The 23,909-nt window shown below is 43.7% G+C and overlaps 1 protein-coding gene across 1 annotated transcript in view; it reads left to right on the top strand.

The window, feature by feature from the left end:
• The window catches only part of SPAG6 (sperm associated antigen 6), a 194,241-nt gene that overhangs the window by 153,481 nt on the left and 16,851 nt on the right, over positions 1 to 23,909 (top strand). The window contains exon 9 of the mRNA XM_073632662.1: positions 13,841 to 13,957. Coding sequence (XP_073488763.1) covers positions 13,841 to 13,957 — 117 coding nt within the window. The remainder of the gene's footprint in view (positions 1 to 13,840; positions 13,958 to 23,909) is intronic.

Below are 23,909 nucleotides of genomic sequence, written 5' to 3'. Positions count from 1 at the left end.
AATGTTGGTTTAGGTACATCGATGACATTTTCCTGATTTGGGCTGGCGAGGATGTTCAGTTCTTTGATTTCGTTGATTTTTTGAACAGTATCTTTAAAGGGGTAGTGTTCACGCCTGAAATCTCACCATGCAGCATCTCTTTCCTAGATGTAATGGTCGCTAACTCTCAGGGCTCTCTAGTCACATCTCTTCACAAAACCCACTGACAGGAATACTCTCTTGCACTACCAAAGTGCACATCCCAAACACCTTCTCAATAGTCTGCCAATATCTCACTTTATGAGAGTAGAATGTATTTGCTCTGATAAGGATGACAAACTACAGCAACTCAACAAGATGTACGAGAAGTTTTGGGAAAGACGGTACCCTGTAGAAGTCCTTGACCATGCACTAACCAAGATTGGGACCACCCGCACTAAGTCCTCAGGGCCTTTAGATCGACCACTGTTCATCCACACATTCAATCGCAAATCTAACAATATCAGACAAGCCATTAAGAAAAATCTACGTATTCTACAGGCCGACAACTCATTGGCATATGAACTCAAAACGGGGCCCATAATTGCACATAGACGGAACAAGACACTTTGTGACGTTCTTGTACAAGCTGACCCTAGACATAAATATGCTAAGACTATACCTAAAATTTCACAGAAGACTGGCTGCTACAAATGCCACAATTGCAATGTTTGTAATTCCCTCATATGTGGCGAACACTTCACGCACCCACATAGGGGTAACCAATATCGCATAAAAGAGTACCTAAACTGTAACACTGACTACTGTGTTTACATTCTAAAATGTCCATGCACACTCACCTATGTCGGCAAAACAACCGGCCCTTTTAAAAGGAGGTTTCAAAAACACAGAAGCGATATCAGACTCGCTCTATCAAAAACAGAAGAGGACAAGCAGATCGATCTCAACAAACCAGTGGCGGTGCATTTTGTCAAACACAGACATCAAACACACGAACTAAGGGGTATGGTTATTAAACATGTCCAACAACCTATTAGAGGAGGTGACCCTCATCTACTACAACGCGAAGCCTATTGGATCCATACCCTGGGCACGGTCTGTCCTGGAGGACTTAACACCAACCTATCATTTACTTGCTTTTTGAATGAGAGATAGCTAACCTGTGTCCTTGATTTGAACGATGATCGGACTAATTCCCTTTGACCTCAGAGTTTTTCTTTGTTTATCCTCCTCTTTCCTTCCATAATGTTCACTCAGTTCCGGGCGATTATTTTTATTTTTTTTTTATTGTTCAATATTTATTTCTATTTCTATTATTTTTATTTTATTTTAGTTTTACTTTTATTTTTATTTATTTTTATTTTTATTTATTTGTTTTTGTTTTCATTTTCTTTTTTCTATTTTTCCTTTTTTTTTCCTTTCCTTTCTATTTTTTTTTTTTCTATTTTTTCTACTACTGTTACTGCCGCCACATCGCACATGCACGATTGGCGATTGCCATTCGAGTTGAATATATACATCCCCATACTAGCGCCAATTGACACCTTACCTCATGTTATAATCAGTTCTGTTTCCTAGCAACGGGCTCGTCCCTTTATGGGCTCAAGATCCACCATTTCACATGACAAATACAGGTAATGTCAGGAGTTTTTCAACCCCTAATTTACATACGTTTGGTGATCTGTTTTAAATATGCTACCCTTTTATTATGTTTATTTTTGAGTCTTTTCTGGCGGGTTTTGTGACGTCATACCTCTCTGGGGGGGAGGAGTTTTGTTCTTTCTTGACTTTTTCTTGATTTTTGATTGGTTGATGGTTATTTAAATTCTCTTCACTGGTATTTTCACATTTATCACATGCCTGATGAAGGGGTCCTGCGTGACTCCAAAACGTTGCACCTTTTTGTGTTGTGACCATGCAATAAACTAAACCGTTTGGACGCCACCGTGTGCTGATCCTTGGTGTGCTGGCAAATATCTACATTGAGACTCTCAGGTGTGAACCCAGCCTTAAGGGTTCATTCACACCAGGTGCATTTGGACTGTGCTAGGCAGCCTTACCTAGTGCAGTTCAAATGCAAGACAAGGGCCTTATTTCCTATAAAGTTAGTTCACTTGCAGGATTTTTTTTCAGTGCAGCTTGGTTCAGCACAACCCCTTGCCTCACATTTTGCTTCTAGCAGTAGAACTGAATGAAATATCAGCGCACTGTTTCCTCTCAGAGCAAACCAGCAGTAGTGTGTTCAGCAAGGCTTGCTAGTGTGAATGAGCCTTAAGAGAAAACTTTTCTTCTGTGAAACTGTTAGATACATGCCTTGACGCAGTTTGATCATTAGTAATTTAAAACAGACCAAAAGCCTGCCATAACCCCAACCTATCCCCACTCCACTATGCTGTACTATGATTTCCATCAGCAGCTGTAGGCTCCATTCCAGTGCCAACAATGGGACTTACTGTAGATCCAGCAGTGGGGTCTTTGTCAAAGGGTGATGATCAGGCACAGCTAGACATGTCCCACAGTAGGAGCTGTGCTCAGGTGTTGGCTCCTAAAGTTTTTGACAGTTTCTAAAACCCAAGCTTTTTAAAAATATCCCATTGGGAAGATTTTCCTTTACCATCTGTTTCAAGATGCAACAGAAAGTGAGATATCTACAAGGATAATCCTTTTATAGACAGGTGTACTGCAAGTATTCCAAATTGGAAGATTTCACCTCATTTCCTGTTCTGGTGACAGCTCAAATTTTGGGATTTTTCCTCACTTTCAATACTGGTGACAATGATCACCAGGGCAAATAGAGACACAGACAGCAATAAAAACCTGACAGAGCCTATTCTATCATAAACACAAAATAGATTTAGATACACAAAATAATTTACATTTACAAAGGCATCTAATAAACTAAAAGTCCTATTCACACTTGTTTGTCCCGGCAGCAGATGAATGCATGCGTTACTGCAATGCACCTGCTCAGTGTGCTGTGTTGCAGTGCCATTCATTGGGAATAACACGCCAAATATGCCATACAGTAGAGTGCAAAAAATAATGCACAGCAGAACACCACAACACACATAGGGGGTCATTTACTATAGCGCTAATAAATGATCCTGTGGTCCCGGAAAATAGCGCCCAATTAAGGCCAATTAAGACTTCAACTCTCAGAAACTGGATGCAAATGCTAATGGAAAGCAGCGCTATTGCCAGCGAACATGCCTGTCCGATCACATATGCGGGAATAGTGGAAGTCAACGGGGCTCGAACCTGCAAAATCCAAATCTTCTCACTTAAGGCTTATATGTAAGTTCCTTGCCATAAAATGTGTATGGGGACCTGGGTCCTGCCCCAGGGGACATGTATCAAATGGAACCCCCCCCCCCCCCCCATCTCCAAACACACTTACCAAATAATAGACACAACACTCAAATATTGACATAAACTGGCCGCGGCACCTTTATTGGTTTACAAATAAATTCAGCACTTTTTTTAACCATACCACAATTCTTTTTTTTTTTTTCAAATATAATTTTTATTCAACCACCGGAGAGGGCACTACAATTAAACACGTTGTACAGCGACATAAAGAAAGAAGTGAGGTGAGGACGCAGCCTCAAACTGTATATAATAAACTGAGGTCGCAGCCTCTGTTACATCAGTACAGAATCTTACATTTGGACCTCTATGGCATTCCTGCGTGTCCCCATTGTCTTATAGTTTGGTGTTATAAAACCCACTAGTACCCATCCACTCCATTTTCCATTTTCCGACACAATCAAAATGTAGAGACTATCCATATACACAAAAAGGTAATAGATAACAGAAAATAGAGTGTTAAAAGACACTTAGAATATAGAGTCATTCGGGAGAAAAAAGGGAAAGAGAAATAGGGGAGATTGAGAAGATTAGGTGTAGGAGTAGAGGAGGGAGAGAGGAGAAAAAGAAAGAGGGGGGGGGAAGAGGGAGAGAGAGAGGGGGGGGCCCCATGGAGGTAGCTAAATCACTCACTTCGACCAGCTAGGCCCCTCTGTATCCTGTAATATCGTCTGATTTGGAAGCTACAAAGACTAGGTGGGAGGGCCTCCTCCCAAGAGGTACTGTCCCTCATCTGAGAATATGAACATGTTTCATCCGGCCCATGTCCTGGAAAATCGCTCATTTTGGTGTCTGTCCGTAAGGACAAGGTCCTCCATTTTTTTTATATTTTCCACCTTCTTCACCCACATACTAACCGTAGGAGGTTGTGTAGATTTCCACAGTAAAGGGATACATGCCTTGGCAGCATCAAATAAGTGTCGTGTGAGCGATTTTTTGTAGGCCTTGGTGGGGGCGTGAGAGGCGTGGAGCAAAAAGATCGCTGGGTCTGACAATATAGGTCGCTCAGTGAATCTCTGTATTGTGCTCTGAACGGTCTTCCAAAATTGCTCCAATTTGGGGCATGTCCAGAAGATATGGAGGAGAGTTCCTCGTTCGCTCTGACACCTCCAGCAAAGATCCGAAACGGATGGAAAAATCTTATGTAATTTTGTTGGGGTGTTATACCATCTGGTGAGAATTTTATAATTAGTCTCCTGCGTTTTTGTGCATATCGAGGATCTATATGTGAAATGTATGATGTTTTGTTTTTGACGGGGTGTAAATGTAGAGCGTAGATCCCGTTCCCACGCCTCTATACACTGTAGATCCGAGCCCTCCAATGGTGTGGTCAGTAATTGGTAAGTGGCAGAGAGGGTATGAGACATTGGGCCCTCTTCCTCACAGTACGTTTCGTAAGTAGTCATTGTTGGGGAGAAGCTGTCAGGAGCAGGGAGCGACTTAAGAAAGTGCTGGAGTTGGCCTGCTCTCCAGTAGTCTAGTCTGAACTGTCCTTCCAAACTCATGAGTTCAGCTATAGTGGGCCATCGATTCTGTGTGATGAAGTGGGAGGCTTGGAAACAGAGTTTCTTAGAGAGATAAAAGTTTGATCAGTACAACCTGGTTCAAACTCTGGTGTGCCCAGAATCGGGCGAATCTGGGAGTTGAGTGATGAGAGTCGGTATCGTAAGAATAGAGAGGCGCATGTATTCACTGTCAGGCCTATCAGGGGGTGATTTTTGAATGTTCTTGGTAAGATATGAGCTATCCAAGGTGCTCTGTTTAGGGGAAAGTTACACTGAGATTGTTCTATTCTGGTCCACTGTTTGGAGGACTGGTGGCGGCTCCAGTCGATCAGTCTAGTCAGATGGGTTGCGTAATAGTATTTACGGAGATCCGGTATCGCCAGGCCTCCATACAATTTAGGTAACATAAGTTGTCGTCGGTTAAGTCTGGGGCGTTTACGGGCCCAAATGAATTCAAAGAAAAGGGCACTGGCTTGGGCAAAATACGATGCAGGGATGTGGATCGGTAGGGCCTGTATGAGGTACAGGAATTTAGGAAGAATACACATCTTTAATATGTTGCACCTGCCAAACCATGAATGGAACCCTGTATTCCACTTGGCTAGTAGGGCCCTAACTGTAGTTAGTAACGGGGGGAAGTTTAATGCAAATATCTGCGAAATTTTTGGGGGGATTAATGTCCCTAGATATTTGAGAGCCGTCGTGGACCATTTAAATTTAAAGCTGTCTCTAAGTGTTGAATGTAATTGTGGGGGGATACCCACTCCCATTGCCTCAGACTTGTCAAAATTAATCTTCATGTTAGATAGGCTACCATACGTCTTAAACTCCTGCAGAAGGTTCAGGAGGGAAGTCATCGGGGTAGTCAAAGCGAATAGCATGTCATCCGCATAAGCGGCAATCTTCTGCTGAGTGCCTCCTACCACCACTCCAGTTATGTCCGGGTTAGAGCGTACCGTGCACAAGAAGGGTTCCAACGACAGGGCGAAGAGGAGTGGGGATAAAGGACAACCCTGGCGAGTACCGTTCCCGATCATGAAGGCCTCTGACAATACACCATTGACCCGCACACGAGTAGTGGGTTCGGTGTAGAGGGATTTTATCCAAGTCAGCATCCGATCGCCAATGCCCACATGGTTCAAGACGGAGATCATAAATTGCCAGTTCACCCTGTCGAAGGCCTTCTCCGCGTCTGTGCTTAGGAAGATGCACGGGTTCTTATTTTGATTGACTATGTGTAGTAGGTTAAGGACTCTGGTAGTATTATCTCTGGCCTCCCTAGTTGGGATGAAGCCCACTTGATCCTGGTGGATCAGGGATGGGAGATATTGTTGGATTCTATTGGCCAGAGTTTTTGTAAAAATTTTTAGGTCTATGTTAAGGAGAGAAATTGGCCTATAGCTCCCACAAGCAGTGGCATCCTTCCCCTCCTTATGTATTACTGCAATATGGGCTGATAGAGTATCCCGAGGAATGTTCCCTCCCGAACCCAGTGAATTGAAAAATTTGCAGAGGTGTTCCCTGACGTATGGCAATATGGTCTTGTAATATTGGGCTGTATAGCCGTCTGGACCCGGTGCTTTCCCTAATTTAATAGCGCCAATTACTGAGGTTATTTCATCTACGGAAATGGGTTCTTCCAGCAAGGCACTGGCTTCATCAGGTAATTTGGGCAATCCTGACTTGCACAGGTATGTCTCTATTTGGGATCGTGAGGTGGCTGGCTTTTGTAAGTTGTAAAGGGAGGCATAGAAATCTTTAAATTCCCTAGCTATTTTACGGGGGAGTGTGGTTTTCTGACCTGATGGCGACATAATGTGTGGGATGTAACTCGCTAGTTTCTGTTCTTTCAGGGAGTTGGCTAGAAGTCTGCCACACTTGTTTCCTGATTCATAAGACATGCTCCTGCATATTTGTATTGCCGCTTTAGCTCGGTACTGCATTATATCATTGATTTTGGCGCGTAAAAGCAGTAGTTCTGCTTCTCCCTCAGGGGTCTGGGCGTGTTTATGTCTTGCTTCTGCTTTCTGTAGTTCATGAAGAAGCTTTGACAGTTGTAACGAGCGCTGTCTTATAATACGTGCTCCATGTTTAATTAATACCCCGCGTATCACCAACTTGTGGGCTTCCCACACCATCCCAGGGTTACTGACAGGAGTGTCGTTTGTCCTAAAGTAATATTCCATCTCTTTTACTACGTCTTTAAGAGTCACTTCGTCTTGTAAGAGGCTTTCGTTTAGTCTCCAAGTTCGTTCCCTGGTATTGAGACAGTCTGTAAGGGCATAAGCGAGAAGGATCGGAGCGTGGTCAGACCACGTGATAGATCCAATCGAGGCGCTTTGTACAGCGTGTAGTTGGGAATGGGGAATTAGAAAAAAGTCAATTCTAGAATACTGCCTGTGTGGGGTCGAGTAAAAGGTATAGTCACGTTCCGATGGGAGTAAAAGTCTCCATACGTCAATAAGTTGTGAGTTGTGTAGTGAGCAGGTTATTCGTTTCCTAACTGTCGGTGTGACTGAGGAGGTTCCAGATGAGGTGTCTTCTGAAGGAATCAGTGATACATTGAAGTCTCCTCCAACAATCAACTGACCCCTGGTGAAGCCTCTGAGAATGTCTAATGTCTTGGCTATGAATTGCTCTTGTTGACTGTTGGGAGCATATATATTTTCTAGTGTCACCTCCACCCCTCCAATGTCACCCCTGAGGAACAGGTATCGTCCGTCCGTATCAGTTTTTACCTCTACACACTTCCAGGGCACAGAGCACGAGAGGAGTATAGATACCCCCCTTGATTTGGTCTTACCAAATGTGGAGTGATATACTGTTGGATAGAATTTATTTTTCAGTATTGGTAAATTACCGTCTTTGAAGTGAGTCTCCTGTATAAATGCCACATTAGCCTTATGGCGATGGAGGTCACCTAATAGCATGCGTAGTTTTTCGGGCGTATTTAGCCCCTTTGCGTTCAATGAGAACACCGTCACCGCCTCCATGATCCCCCTATGTAGATGAAAAGGGAAGGGTATTTGAGGTAAGAGGTAGAGTGAGAGGAAAGAGGGTAGAGAAAGGAAGGACTAGAAAAGAAGAGAGAAGACAAGTAGTGCTGAAATATCAGCAAGGTTTGTGTATATGTGTAATCTATCTAAATAGCACAATAGTGCTAGAACGCTCACTAGCTCAGAGCCAGTAATCGAGCGCAGGCCTAAGTGGGAGCCCAGGTAGGAATAGCCAGTAAAGAGGTCTCCGGCTCCCTTCCCCCCCCCCCCAACCCTTATCATACATTGTCATTATATTGCTGACGACTAAAACTTACAACAAGATATATTCAGTTTAAATAGAGGTTACAGACACTCTCTTTTGTTAGATGTTACTCTTACTTTGAACAGAAATAAACCAACCTGAACACTAGCCTGAGCAGGTTAACTTTGAAATTTTTTAAAAAGCCCTTTTTGCCTTCTGTATCCCGCAGCTGACAGTGAATCCCATCCGGGACCCAGTATATGGTGGTGCTACCCTCCCCCCCCAGACATTCATCATCTGACTTTACACTCTGGGAATTAACCACTTCTGCTTCCATGCTTCTCCCCTCCTACTGCTATCTGTGATCTATTGTAGTTCTGGTCACTTCCAGGGCTATTTTCCCCCCGCTCTTGGTTCGCCAGGTTCTTTAAAAATACATTCTACTGCATGACATTTTGTTAATCTATGCGCAGCCCGGGAGTGGAAGGATACGCCCCCAAGACCCCGCTCACCTCCACTACCCCGAGCAAAGCTCCCAGGGTCCGCTGGGCTCATAAGCCCACCCTCTCCAGTATTAATAAGTTTCTCGAGGGAGATAGGAGGATCCGGGGGCCAGGGGGTATATAGGGGGCCCTGGTAACGTAAGTTACAGATATCATTAAAGCCTGACAGTGAGCGTCCCCCCACATGTATACATTCCCGCTGAATCTGCAAGTACCCTCGTTCAATGTAGCGTCTTCTGGCAGTATTTACTTACAGTCCCTTATCAATCAGGATTGTAACTTGCCCATCTCAAACACTTGGAGAACATCCTTGTAGACTGGATTGTAGCAGCAGAGAGCCTGAAGGACTCCTGCCACCTACCAAGCGGCTCAACATTTAACACTGAGGGGTTGGATAAAAGTCTGCAGTCTAACTGTTCAGATCAGAGGCTCAGTTCAGATCAGGACTGTCACTGGCAGGTTGCATCATTAGTATCCGTCGATCTAGATGGGTCATAGCGGAATCCTTTTGGCCGGTATCGAAAGGGTGAGGAAATCCGTGAGGGGGGAGAAGTGTGAGGTCCAGTCTACATTCTCAAGAGCATATATCCACAGAGGAGGATCGGGGGTGTAATACTATCGCTCTAATCATCAGACAAAGTCTTTCTCGCTGCGGCAGGCTCAGGGTAACAAAAACCAGAACTTTGTCAGGCTATAGTGAAAGACACAGTAGGACATGTCAGTCATGACTCACGTGGACCCTCCGCGGATGGAGCTCGCTGCCTCCTTCTGGATCGCTGTTGGCGGGGGGGGTTGATGGGTCCGTTGAGAGGAAGATCCCGGGCGTCCCGTAAAACGAGGTATCAGGGCCAACCAATTCGGAACCGAAATTGGTTCCGCTTCCAAAAAGGAAAAGAATACAGGGAGGTCCACTGGGGAACGCAGCATGAAAGAAGAATTACCATTTCGAAAGGTCACCGCTAACGGGTATCCCCAGCGGTATGTGCAGCCCTTTCGTCTGGCTAAGTCTAGCACTGGTCTCAACAGGGCTCTGCGCTGAAGAGTGGCCCTGGATAAATCAGGCAGGATCTTGATCGACGCTCCGTCGAATTCTACCTCCCCATGATCCCAGGCTTTGCGCAGTATAAGTTCCTTCTGTGTGTATCTGTGGAGCCTGCACAGAACATCCCGAGGCCTGTCCGGGTCTGGTGACTTAGGACCAAGGGTCCTATGAACTCTGTCTAGCTCTAAGCTCGTCGGAGGGGCGCCCAGCACCTTCTGGAATATGGCCACTACTGTTGCCTCTAAATCCTCTGATCCGGTGGCCTCCGGGAGGCCCCGCAGCCGCAAGTTGTTGCGGCGGCTACGGTCCTCCAAGTCCTCCAGGTGTAACTGGAAGTCCACTGCGGTAGTTGCCTGGGCCTCCTGGCAACGTTCCAGAGCCGAAACCCGCTGCGTGAGGGCTGAGATCGTTCCCTCCCCGGAGTCCACTCGGTCCGATATGACCTGTATCTCGGCTCTGATCTCCTGTAGGTCGCGAGCGTGTGCCTCTTCTACCCGGAGGATGAGGGATTCAATGTCCGACTTAGAGGGGAGTGCCTCTATGTCCGCTCTCGTGGGGAGAGCTTGAAGAATGGCTCGCAGGTCGTCAGGCATGCTGCTATGGTGTGGTAGTGAGCTAGTCATCTCTGGTCTTAAGTCAGCCGGGGTCTCCGAGAAACAGTTTGGCGTGTTGGGCAGAGGTGAGGGAAGATGGAGATCCGGTGATTCAGATCTATCCCTGTACTGCACACGTGGTGCTGTCGCAATGGCGCCCGGAGAGGATCTCTGTGAGTCCCGAAAGTATCTTTTAATTCTGCTTCTTGGAGTTGGAATCTGGGGTCCTCTGGTCAGCGATCGTGTTCTGTACCTCTTGGAGGTTATCATACCTCGTTTTCTTGTGCAAAAGCCGTCTTAGGGGTGGGTGAGAGAAGGGACAGCCAGGAGCTCCAAAGAAACACTTCTTCACACGGCCATTGCCAAGCCACGCCCCCACCACAATTCTAATTATCATTCTCAAAATTGCTTAGCCTTGATGACTCAAGCTAATTATATTTCCTCAACTTTATAATAACCAGTCCTCCTTATATGTAAGATGACATACCACATAAAGTGCACACGACGTGAGGGGGGGTGGGAATCTCTTCTTTACCAGACCTTCAGCCTGTCAGCAAAACTCCTGGGACAGTGGGCCCTTTATATAATGAGCCCCCACTTCTTCCAGAGTGTTCCATCCACTCTCATTGGCCCATTCCTACCTGCCCCAGGTGAGCAGGAAGGGCCAAACATCCCTTGATTACCTGAATAATCTGACCATCCTAATCAGCTTACACCTGGGGGGGAAAGCAGAGGCAACCCCATGCAGGTGCGCCCAAATAATTGTGCCCTCCTATTACATGGGATTGCACTCTGCATCCCCCAGCTCCAAACACACTTACCAAATAATGGACACAACACTCAAATATTGGCATAAATTGGCCGCGACACCTTTATTGGTTTACAAATAAATTCATCACTTTTCATAACCATATCACAATTCTAACTCAAATCAAATTATCATTCTCAAAATTGCTTAGCCTTGATGACTCAAGCAAATTATATTTCCTCAACTTTATAATAACCAGTCCCCACAAAGTCGGGGCTTTGCCCATTAATAGACAAAGCACCGACCTACCCCAAACTCGCAGCCATTTCAATCACGCCCTGCAAACCCCAGTTAAAAATGTCCAAGCCCACCTCGGAGAGGTGCACCAAATCCTCCCGATACAGGTCCGAAAAACCACCCTCCCAATCCCTATGTCGGAAAGATAACCCCCCTATACGAGGCATAAATTTCTCCACAGCATGATTCATCCTCTTCCTAATCCTCTCAAAATTCTTTAACTCTGGATATGATAACCATAGTAGTCTGGGAATGATATCAGAAAAAACAATAGTTGTGTTTGGAGATGACATACTCAAATGGTGCAGGTCATGCTCGATCAGATCTAAAGTCTTCGCATGACCCACATCATTCCCGCCCAGGTGAATAATCATCACCAAATGTGGCCACAGTAAACACAATTCAGAAATATAATAAAATACATTCGACTAACACAAACCTCTTACTCCTTTCCTCAGAATGGTGCAAGTTTCAGGGTTGATATTTAAATTAGCAGTATAGCAACGATGAGAAGCCCGTTTATGTGCCCAGAAAATGTAAGAATGTCCGATTATCCAAACATATTTTTTCTGACCTAAAATTCAAAGCAAAAGGTTAAGGCGGACATAAATACTATAACGCTTAGACTCCCATCCTCCCAATCTCCTATTCAAGGCCTCACCGAGCCCAAGCCTGGCCGCTTCCGTTGCCGCCCCAATACGAAAAGAATGGGGCGTGAAACGGAATTCCTGCAAATCTAAACTCTGAATACATTTCCTGAATACTGAAACAAACTGAAATCTGGTCACCAGGGGACCATCAGCATGAATGAAGAATTGACCTGATCCATCGGGCCTACAGGTGAAGAATTGATGCATTACCCTAACTGGACAAATAGCTGGATCCAAACACAAAACAGCGTAATCCAAACACCCTTGCCCAACTGGTCAGTTTTGGACTTGGCAATAAGTATTTTTACTGATGAATCCCCGAACACCAGGTGATGGGTCAACAAGCCTGAACATCCTTTCCTATTACTGGGTACCATTTCCGATAGCTGTAAAGCCCCAAAAAATGCTATTACATACAAAGCTCTAAACAGCAAAGCTTCATAGGATGAATATCAGACTACTGACACCACTGAGGTCAGATTTTTTTAACATCCCAAAAGTAATAGGCCTACGGTCATTAGGAACCATATGCGAACGTCTATACCCCTTAATTGCCTGCCGTACCAGAAAGAAACTACTGCATGCTAGAAATTGCATCATTTTAAAGAAAAAAGAAATACCCGCCAATATTTTAGATATCTGGCTGTGCGATATAGCTTCCTCAAACAAACTACATACAAATGCTAAAATAGTTCTCACTGAAGGTATTGTATAACAAAAACCCAAAGTATCGTTGAAAAATGTCCATCTCTTCCATGCAGCCAAATATTCAGCAAATGAATGGGCAACACGGGTGCTTTTAACTTTGTTCGGCCGCTAGGGGGTTAAAAGCGCCCTGCTAGCAGCCGAAAAGCGACGCTAAAACAACGGTAAAGCGCCGCTTTACCGCTGACGCCCAGCGCTTTCAGTGTAAAAGTAGCCTAACTTTGGGGGGGAGTGTTACACTGGAGGAAAACAGAGATCGTGTTTCAGTTAGCAGAAGATCTCTATTTTCCTCACTGACAGATCAGCTGTGTGCCTACCGCTGCTTCGTGTCTCCTGTGAACGATCGACGGTCTCCCGCCCCCCTACACCGCTTGCACAAAATCACATACAGGTACATGATTTTGCGCAGCCAGGCCACCCTGCCGCAGTATATGTACGGTGGGCAGTCTGGAAGCAGTTAAAGTGGATGTAAACTTGATTCATGAAACTTGAGCTGGGCGCATATATCTGCAGTGTTTTGTTATGTTTCTTCAAAGCACTATGTCCCGTAGCTGTCTCCTGCTCCGTTCTTCTGTTATTAGCCTGATAACTCCTGACAAGTTCTCCATCATATATGATAAAAGCAGCCGGAGTTTTGTGTTGGGGAGGATGCTATAAATAGATTAGCACAGAGCCGATTGCCTTTCCTCCAATCAGCTGTCTTGGCTGTATGCACAGCCTTCACTGCAGTGTTGAACAGGAAGAGAAAATCTCCTAACACAATCTGAACTTTCTAAACAGTATATAAAGCTGAAGACAGCAGATATACATGTAAAACTTGTGTAGGGAGATTTGTTTCATCTCTGTGTATCATCTGAGGCTGTTCACTTCACTGGGTATATGTGAGGGTTTACATCCACGTTTTATGCTTATTGTGTATCTTAACGCAACAGAATAAGTACAGAAAAAAGTGACACTTTAAACAAAAAAATCTATATTTTTTCTTAAAATGGTAACTGCCTGGCTGTCATGCTGATGCATTGGCTTCATTGTTTCCTGAGTCACCGACCTAGAAAAGTATAAAGAAAAGACATTCTGACACTCATTTTTAACAGCCAATTTTCCAGTCCGTGACTGTAAAAGTATCACTGAAAAAGGGTAATTTTAAGACCTCATGCACAATAAATCTTTGAACAAAAAGTCCCCTAGCTTTAATTCTCTTTATCTTTACAGGCAAAAAAAGCCTTAAAAAACATCCTACAGAAATGCACCCATCTGCCGGCCCTTGAGCCTCTCCTCCATGATGCACCACCCAATATCCTGAAACACGTGGTTGGCCAGTTCAGTAAGGTAAGATATAGTACAACTATAGATCTTTGTCTACTTTTTACTGCCCTACCAGCTGAGCATTCCTGTAACAATGCATAAAACAGGAGATCCAGAATGTATATGAAAGGATTGCCTCTTCCAATAATTCTGCAGCTTATGCCAAGGGCTTAATGTTCTAGCACCATGAGTGTATTAACATGCCCAAAGTGCTCATTATTCTTCTTGTCTGTAGATGGGAAAAAGACTATTTTATATACAACATACACACAAATGCCAATAAATACTCTTTGGGTAAAAACAGAAGGATTTCAATTTTTTTTTTTGCTTCTGCAATTGGGAATGAGAGTAGCATGTGCAATTGCTGTGACTAAGCACTAGCAGATGCTATAGAAAAAATTGCCCTTGTGCATGTATCCATAATGTATCTGTTTTTTATTCTGCCCCTTGACAGTGAGGGGGATTTTTATAAAAAAAAAAAAAAAAAAAAGCAGCTTTTATGCAATGCTGTTTTGTTGGGTTGGTCACTAACTGTCATATGACAATAATTACCAGCTTGGAGTTGATATTTTCGACTCCATAACCCTTCATGAAACTATGTCACGGAAGATTTACTAAAACTAGTGCCCACAGAATCTGGTGCAGCTGTGCATAGTACCCAATACGCTTCTAGATTTTAGCCCACGTTCACAATTCAGTCCAGCTTGGGGGCAGTTTGACAGACATCTGTGCATAAACCCGCACAGATGTCTGTCAAATTGCCCCAAAGTCAGACCTCACAGATGTCTTTTCAAATCGCCCCCGAAGTCGCCAAAAGTAGTGCAGGAAATACTTTTGGGAATCTGTGCGGCGCTGCAAAGTGGGCGTACCGATTCGGACGGTGCCGTTGCCAGCAATAGGCGGCGATTTGACATGTCAAATTGCATGTCAAAATGGCCTGATGTGAACGTGTGCTTATTGTCAAAGCTTGATTGAACAAGCTGAAGTTAGAAGCTGATTGGTTACTATGCACAGCTGCACCAGATTTTGTGTGCATCAATTTTAGTTAATCTCCCCCTTGGAGACATTGGGGTTGATTACTAAAACTGGAGCTCTCAGAATCTGCTGCAGCTGTGTATGGTAGCCAATCAGCTTCTAAGTTCAGCTTGTTCAGGCCGGGTTCACACTGGTACGACAAACGCTCCAACATTGGGAGCTCATGTCGCATGACATGTGAAAATCAGTGTTTCCCTATGGGAGCCGTCTTAACTGGTCCGACACAAGTCGGTCCGACTTTGAAAATGCTCCCTGCACTATTTTGGTCCGACTTTGATCCTACTTCAGCCCATTGAATGTCACTGAAGTCGGCTCAAAGTTTGATCGCCGTCTTGACTGATCCGACTTTGGCATGTGACTTGTACTCTGATGATCTTGAAGGGGGACTCCACGCCAATTTTTTTTGAAAAAACCGCCCCCCCCCCCAAAGCACCTTGTCCCCATGTTGATGAGGACAAGGGCCTCTTCCCGACAATCCGATACTCATTCACACAGGGTGGGGGGCCGGGATCTGGGGGCCCCCTTGTTAAAGGGGGCTTCCAGATTCCGATAAGCCCCCCTGCCTGCAGACCCAGACAACCAACGGCCAGGGTTGCAGGGTTGTCGGGAAGAGTCCCTTGTCCTCATCAACATGGGGACAAGGTGCTTTGGGGTGGGGGGGCGTACCCACCCCCATGTTGAGGGCATGTGGCCTGGTACGGTTCAGGAGGGGGGGTGCTCGCTCGTCCCCACCCCCTTTCCTGACCTGGCGGGCTGTGTGCTAGGATCTGGTATGGATCTTGGGGGACCCCAACGCCGTTTGTTCCGCGTGGGGGTTCCCCTGAAAATCCATACCAGACCGAAGGGCCTGGTATGCTCTTTGAGGGGGAACCCATGCCATTTTTTTTTTTTTTTTTGTGCGTGGAGTTCCCCCTAAAGATTCGTACCAGACACATGCCTGGTATTGTCAGAGATCAAAGTCGGATCCCTGTTCAGTGAAGTCGGACGCATGTCGGACTTCAAGTCGCAGGGCAAAGTCGGATCCAAAGTGGTGCAACTGTCATGTCGTACCAGTGTGAACCCTTCATCAATTAAGCTTTGACAATAAAACCTGGAAGCTAATTGGTTTCTATGGAGAACTGCACCAGATCTTGCACTCTCCAGTGTTAGTAAATCAACCCCATAGTTTCATGAAGGGTTATGGTGTCAAAAAAATATCATCTTCAAACTAGTAATTACTGTCATATGTAGATTACTGCAATGGTTCTCAACGACTGGGCAGCTGCCTTCCTCCTGCTGGGCCCTGGCTTCCTGACTGCTTTGACAACTATTGCAAGCAGGAGCTGCAGCCTGGCAGGAGTGCGCTGACATGCACTCCCGCTAATTTCTGGAGTCAGGAGTCGAGCTGCGGGGACCAGAGCAAGGCTTGCTTCATAGCAAGGCTGGTAAACAAAACTTGAGCTGTCCGAGAAATTATAGCCCATTCACATGGGGCACACATCGCTTAAAAATAATAAGCCACCCAAGCATACTGTGACTTGTGGGAGAGCAGCGGGCTAGAAGAGACTTGCAAGGGGGAAACAAAGCCATTGAAACAGCATACCTCTCCTATTGCCTTCTCTTTCTAGGAAGCAATAATTTGCCAATAAAGAATAGATTACATAAACTGAGTGATTTAATAAGGAATATAACATGCAGAAAATTATATGATAGCTTTAATATATACAAAAACAAAAATGTATAAATAATGATGTAGTGTGTGTGTGTATTTGTTTTATTGATTTCCTGTTTGAAATTGCTTGTTGCAAGTATGCTTTCGGATTGGTTTGCACTCACGTGATGAGTTAGTTATTGATGCAAATAACACTTCTCCAGGGATTTTACATTTCATTGGAAATGAGAGTTGAAAATAAGCAGAGAACTGGAGTTGTGACTAGTAGGAACCAATCCAATTTCAGTGTTTTCACTCCCATCATTGAATGCCACCATCCCATGATTTTAGTAGAAATCAAGAAACTCAGCATTGAGACTACTAAACTGTATAGAAATACAAATTTATTGTCACGTATCGTAACAAAATATTGAACACAATATAAATAGCAGTTAAAACAACTGGTGAACACAAGCTTGAGTACAAATTTTTCATTTTCCGACGCATTTTGAAATACTCTCTTCTTTAGCCCTGGTTCACATTGATGCTACTTTGAAATCGCGCTACTTCACTTGAAGTAGCGCGATTTCAAAGTAGCAAGGTCAGCGCGATTTCAGGTGCTACTTGATAGACATCTGTGTGGCTTCATGCACAGATGTCTATTGAAGTCGCACCTGAAATCGGAAAAAGTAGTACAGAAACTACTTTTGCAAATCGGTGCAACGCTGCAAAATCGGTGTTGCACTGATTGGAACGGTGCCATTGCCTCCAATAGGCTGCGACTTGTCATGTGATTTGATCTCTCAAATCGCATGACAAATCACTCCAATGTGAACCTAGGCTCAAAGGAACAGAGAAGGTACAAAAGCTGAAAAATAGATAAGAGAACATCACAACTCCTCTATTTAGAAAACAATTTCATTGATTATTTTGGAGAAGCATTAAACAGGAATTCTGATCAGGTCTGTGGGATACAACTACAATTGTATGCTATTTTTCTTCTCTTCAGTTGTAACAATTTAGCTCTATAGCTTCTTATGATAATTTGTTATGCATTTAGTGTATCTATAGCCCAAACATTTTCTTTTTGTTGTGGATAGAGTAAGAGAGGTTTAAAATAGGAATTGGCAACAGGTCGATCATGACCATGTTGGGGCATGGAAGGTTGTCCCACCAGTCTCCAGTTAGAACATTTACAGCTGTGACCCGCTTGTTGGATAGCAGGATGGAGGGGTTTGATGAAGGTCATTTCCAAAGTTGTAAAAGCCAAGCCCCAAGTCACAATTGCTTTCTGGGTTAATTGAATGCGCATGAAAGGGTTTTCAGGCTAAAGGAAACTTGTAGTAAATATCTAGGCTGCAATAGCTGAACTCCCCTTTAAAGTGATATAAAACCCAAAGCCAAAAATGTAATATATTGCAGCTTAACAATCATTAGATGTGATGGCTACATTAGTTTGCCTTTTTTAGGGTTTTTTCCCGTCTTTACCTGGTGATCTGGCCATTAACACACTTGTATAATGCCCTGTACACACGGTCGTATTTACGACGGAAAATATTCGATGGGAGCTTGTTGTCGGAAATTCCGACTGTGTGTGGGCTCCATCGGACATGTTCCATCGGAATTTCCAACACACAAAATTTGAGATCTCAAATTTTCCGACAACAAAATCCATTGTCGTAAATTCCGATCGTGTGTACACAATTCCGACGCACAAAGTTCCACGCATGCTCGGAATCAAGCAGAAGAGCCACACTGGCTATTGAAGTTAATTTTTCTTGGCTCGTCGTACGTGTTGTACGTCACTGCGTTCTTGGTGATCAGAATTTCCGACAAGATTTGTGTGACCGTGTGTATGCAAGACAAGTTTGAGTCAACATCCGTCGGAAAAAATCCATGAATTTTGTTGTCGGAATGTCCAATTGTGTGTATGCGGCATTAGTGTGATCCCTCGCTGGTTGAAGAGGGCACCTTTGGACAGCAGCATTGTCAGTCTAGGGGGAGTGGAGTGTTATATTTACTAGCAGATTTAAATCAACGAACCAATTGAGGCCTAACGCCAAATAATACTTTATAAGTAGTTACAGCATTGGTGTTCATTTTGGGACAAAGGTTTTACATAAATAAATAATAGCTGATCATTGTAAGTAACCCTCTCAGTGTTAAATGGCTTGTCTCATCCCTGTAATTACTACATCTGCTACATTTGCAAGAGAGCTTGTTCTTTTGAAAATAGAAGAAAGCCTAAAAAAGAAAACTAATGCAATCTTCTGCATCACTAACTCAAAAAAACCTATGCAGATTGGGAACTCTGACCAGGTACGTTCTTGTACCCAGTCACTGCTTCGGAAGGTATTGAGGTAAGAAACGGCTTCCATATTTCTATTAGCACAGGTTTTCTTTAAAGAGATCCAGTCATTTTCCCATTTAGGTCAAAGTGATAGCCACTTACCTGCTGCCAGAGTCTATTCTGGGTAAGCTTCATTGTTACAGCTTCCAGGGTAAATTATGTCACAGCCCCTCAGTGTGACCTGGCGTGGGGATTGGCAGCTCAGACCCATGCACAGTCATATAGGGGAGGTCACATGTTCTGACTATATCTGGAAACCCCACACAGAGCAACTGAACCAAGGCTTTGTTGGAGCAAGGTGATGGTGAGGAAGTAGGGATGGGTGAGTAATTCTTGTTAGGGGACTGGACTATCAGGAGACAGTGGGGTTTTTTTTTTTTTTTACTAAAGCTGAAGAGTGCAAAATCAGGCTCACTTCTGTATAGAAACCAATCAGCTTCCTGGTGCTACATGCGCTCCAACTTTGGGAGCTCATGTCGCATGACGTGTACAAATCAGTGGTTCCCTATGAGAGCCGTCTTAACTGGTCCTACACGAGTCAGTCCGACTTTATAAAAGGTTCCAGCACTACTTTTGTCCAGATCCTCGTCCTAACCATCTGACTTGTGACATCTGACATGGTGATTACAGCAGCAGGAAAAGCACTTAATGTCACACTGGGATTGTTTTGATTGGTCAAAAGACAAGTCGGACTATCTCAAAGTCGGAGCAAAATTGTATCCTGTTCATTTGAGTCAGATCTCAGTAGGACCGATGTAGGACCGATGTCGCAGGGTAAAGTAGGATCGACAGTTGTACAACAGCCGTGTCGTACCAGTGTGATCCCTGCCTTACCTGGAAACCTAATTAAACAAGCTGAAGTTAGAAGCTGATTGGCTACCATGCACAGCTGCACCAGATTCCGAATGCTCCAGTTTTAGTCAATCTCCCCCACTGTCAATTTGCCCTAAATGGTTAGGTGACGGCGTCTCTTTAAGCAGAGTTCCAGCTTATTTTTTTTTTACAAAAACCACCCCCTGTGATGTTTGTACCTAAAATTATCAACAAACTCTATTACTATGTAATGTGGGTCTTCTAAATGCTTTTTTTTTTTTAAACTAACATTGCTGTTACTTTCTGAGTGCGCTCCCATCTTCATTGTGGGCATTTGAAGCCCACTAGTATCTTCTTCCGGAATACGGTGCTGCTGGCTACCCAGCATGCACTTCCAGCATGACCGGGAAGATGCAAACTTGTTACTCCGATTTAGTAATGTTATAGCTAAAACATTTTGCTGGGTTTTTAGCTTTATTGTAGGCAGGTTTGCATTTAAATCCTGTAAGATTTGAACTGATAATACTGATAATAAGCCATACAACAGGAACCTTCGTAGATAGCATAAAAGAACGGGTTCCCACATTTCGATGTATTTATTTGTCTTGTTATGTAGAATAACTGAAAGCTAAAGCTGTGCCATTCTGCAGGTAGCTTGTGAACTGTGAAAACACTGTGAAGATTTATTGCTTCCCTTAACCTCCCTGACGATAATCCCGAGTGTGGCTCGGGGTTAAATTTCAGTCCCATTAGCGGTAACCCCGAGCCACACTCGGGATTACATTGCAGGATCCTGGTGCGGCGTTACTTACCTTGTCCCCAGGATCCTGCGATGTCCTCCGCAGTGTCTGTGGGCTCTGTCTCCTCCGAAGCGTCTCCGTGCCAGGCTCCATTCCCTGCGAGCGTCGCGACGCACGGGGGCGGAGCCTGACGGCAAATTCAAGAAAATTTACAAATCATAACACATACAGTACTGTAATCTTACAGATTACAGTACTGTATGAAATTATTTCACATCCCTTTTGTCCCCAGTGGTTTGGCCCATGCCCTGCATGCAGTTTTATATGATATATACTCTTCTTTCTGCCTGGAAACTGGAGATTGTCCATCGCAACCAAAAAGTGTCCCTTTATGTCAAAAGTGGCTTTAGATCTGCTAGAAAACAGCGATAGTAAATTAGAACACTTGCAGAATTGAGCGATAGTGAATCGTGGGGAAATTTATTTTATTATTATTATATATTTTTTTTTTTAAATTATTTATATTTATTTATTATATTATAATTTATGTTTTTGTGATTCAAACTTCATCATACCCGGGATATCTACTAGACTCTTGTTTGGACAGATTTAAGTGTGTTATTGTTAAGAATTACAGGCCTACAATATAAAACGCCAAATTTCCATGCAAAATAATTGTACCACTTTCAGCACCTAAAATCCGAAATAATCATACCGCCAGGGAGGTTAACAGAGAAAAACCCCACCTAGGTTTCCCTCTTTAATGAGGCACTGAAAGTTATGAACTTAAAATAATTACAGAGCTGCTCGCATGCACACTCTACACAAGTGGAATGCTGCCTTGGGGCATTACAGGCCATGAAATAATTTCTTTAATAAAGAAAGATAGGATATTAAAGGACTCTTTTTGTCTCATTAGGTAACAGCAGACCACAGCTGCATAGCTCTTTCTAAATATAACATGAATTTATAAAGTGGCTTTCATCCAATCTGGCTTCCCAGAGAGCTTTGCATTATTAGATACAGACATGCAGCCACAATCAGGGCGGAATCCCAAAACAGTTATGAACTTCCTTTAGTTTACATGTCAGTCTCCAAAGGCTAGCAGGCCACTGACAAACATGGGTAATTATTGGACTGTTATATCGGCAGCTGTCAGTGTGCGCTTGAGATCTGCAGAGCTATAACTGCAAGGAGAGGAGGAGAAATTTCATTATACAGAAGTGGAATCACACTGATTTCAGACTAGAGGTCCAGAGAGCTCCTTAACCACCTCCCTACCACCCCGTTGTAAAAAAAACATTGGGGAAGTGGACATGCATTTCTGGATTGCCGTTTACAAACAGCAGCGCAGAAAACACCCTCCTGCAGCCAATGTGCCTCCTGAAGGTCTATGATTAAGCTGTCATTAGACAGCACAGATCAAAGACAAAACTGCATGAGCCAGCAGGGGTTGTACATGTGTATAGTTTTTCACTTTTTTGCGTGATCGCCTGGCAAATAAAAATTTTCAGTGTTAAGCTTAAAGGGTAACTCCACTTTCAAGGTTAAAAAAATTGCGAATAAAAAATAAATAATATAGCATATACAATTGTGACACAAGTCATATTGTAATTAAATGTTATTAGAAATGACCTTTTCTTTTCAATCTACAGCCGCTGTCATTTTCTGTAAAATGCAATATGGCAACCTGAAATGTCATTTCCTGTTTATGTGATTGGCTCACTGATTTTCCCAAAAGTCTACACTACGATACAAGTCAGATATCGGGCATCCCCTGCAACAAAAAAAATCATTTTTGGTGAGATGCTCGCAAAAGGAAATCACGTCTGAGGCTGGCCATACATGGGTCGAATTTTGAAAGAATTTTCTTTTGAAAATCTGAAAATGTGTGCGTTTTGTGATCCAATGGTGCCACCATTGATTTCGAAATTCAACTAACCAAGCCTTCAATTTCACCTCATGTTGCTACAGAAAAGAATTTTCATGGCTGGGAATCTTCTTTTCTTTCCGGGAATTTTCTTTTCTTGCACATGCGCATTTCTTTTTCAATTACATTTCTCGCACAATTCTCCTTTTTGATTAGAAAATCGTTCCTTTTTCTTCAAATTTCCAACATGTCCAATTACTCAAATTCGATGGCTGCACGAATATCGACTGTTGCTGCAGCCCACTAATGGTGCAAAATACGAACGAAAATTCTAATGCCCCGGAATGTTCGGACATTCCGACAACAAAATCCTAGGATTTTTTCCGAGGGATGTTGGCTCAAACTTGTCTTGCATACACACGGTTACACAAAGTTGTCGGAAAATCCGATCGTTCTAAACGCGGTGACGTAAAACACGTACGTCGGGACTATAAACAGGGCAGTGGACAATAGCTTTCATCTCTTTATTTATTCTGAGCATGCGTGGCACTTTGTCCGTCGGATTTGTGTACACACGATTGGAATTTCCGACAACGGATTTTGTTGTCGGAAAATTTTATATCCTGCTCTCAAACTTTGTGTGTCGGAAAATCCGATGGAAAATGTGTGATGGAGCCCACACACGGTCGGAATTTCCGACAACAAGGTCCTATCACACATTTTCCGTCGGAAAATTCGACCGTGTGTACGGGGCATTAGGCTGCTTTCACACTGGGGCATCGGCGGTAAAGTGCCGCTTTTTGTAACGTCCTGCCAGCGCATCGCCTCAGTGTGAAAGCACTCGGGCTTTCACACTGAGACTGCAGGGGAGCCATTTTTCAGGTGCTTTACAGGCGCTATTTTTAGCCCAAAAGTGTCTGGAAATCGCCTCAGTGTGAGGGTTTTAGATAAGATTTTCGACAGAAAAGTCTTTCGAAATTCAACCCATGTATTGCCTGCCTAAAGGGATGCAGACCCTGCAATTTCCCTTATTAGAGCCCTGCAGGTGCAGCAGCTGACTGGTAATTATAAAGACACTCCCATTAGATTTACTGTGCACATGGACACAGACAAACACACAGGGATTTCTTCAGAATAACAAAAGTTAGGAATCTGCAACAAAGTTTGTTAAAATCCCTGCAGTGTACATAGATCACCCAAAGGGCAATGTTTTTTTTCTCAGCAAAAGTGGAGTTACTCTTTAATCACTGACAAGTATAGTTTTTTAGCATTAGACTTGATTGATAAGTATAATTTTTCTGTTTAAGGCTTGAATACCTGGCAAGTATGTTTTCTGCGTCAAACATGATTAACCCCTTACAAATATAATTATGGAGTATTAGCCTTGTTCGCCAGAAGCAAACCAGATGTACTGCGCTACCAAGCACCAGCAGTGTGATACATACAAGTGAAATACATGTGAAGGATGAGCTGGGGAATGGGATTAAGAGTTAAGAAGTTTCTCTCCAGGCTAAAGGGGGGTAACAGGAGAGGTGCTT

The sequence above is a fragment of the Aquarana catesbeiana genome, linkage group LG05 (genome assembly GCF_042186555.1).
Source record: "Aquarana catesbeiana isolate 2022-GZ linkage group LG05, ASM4218655v1, whole genome shotgun sequence".
Lineage (NCBI taxonomy): Eukaryota > Metazoa > Chordata > Amphibia > Anura > Ranidae > Aquarana > Aquarana catesbeiana.
Note: the sequence above shows the minus strand (reverse complement) of the source record. Positions and strands in the feature narration are given on the sequence as shown.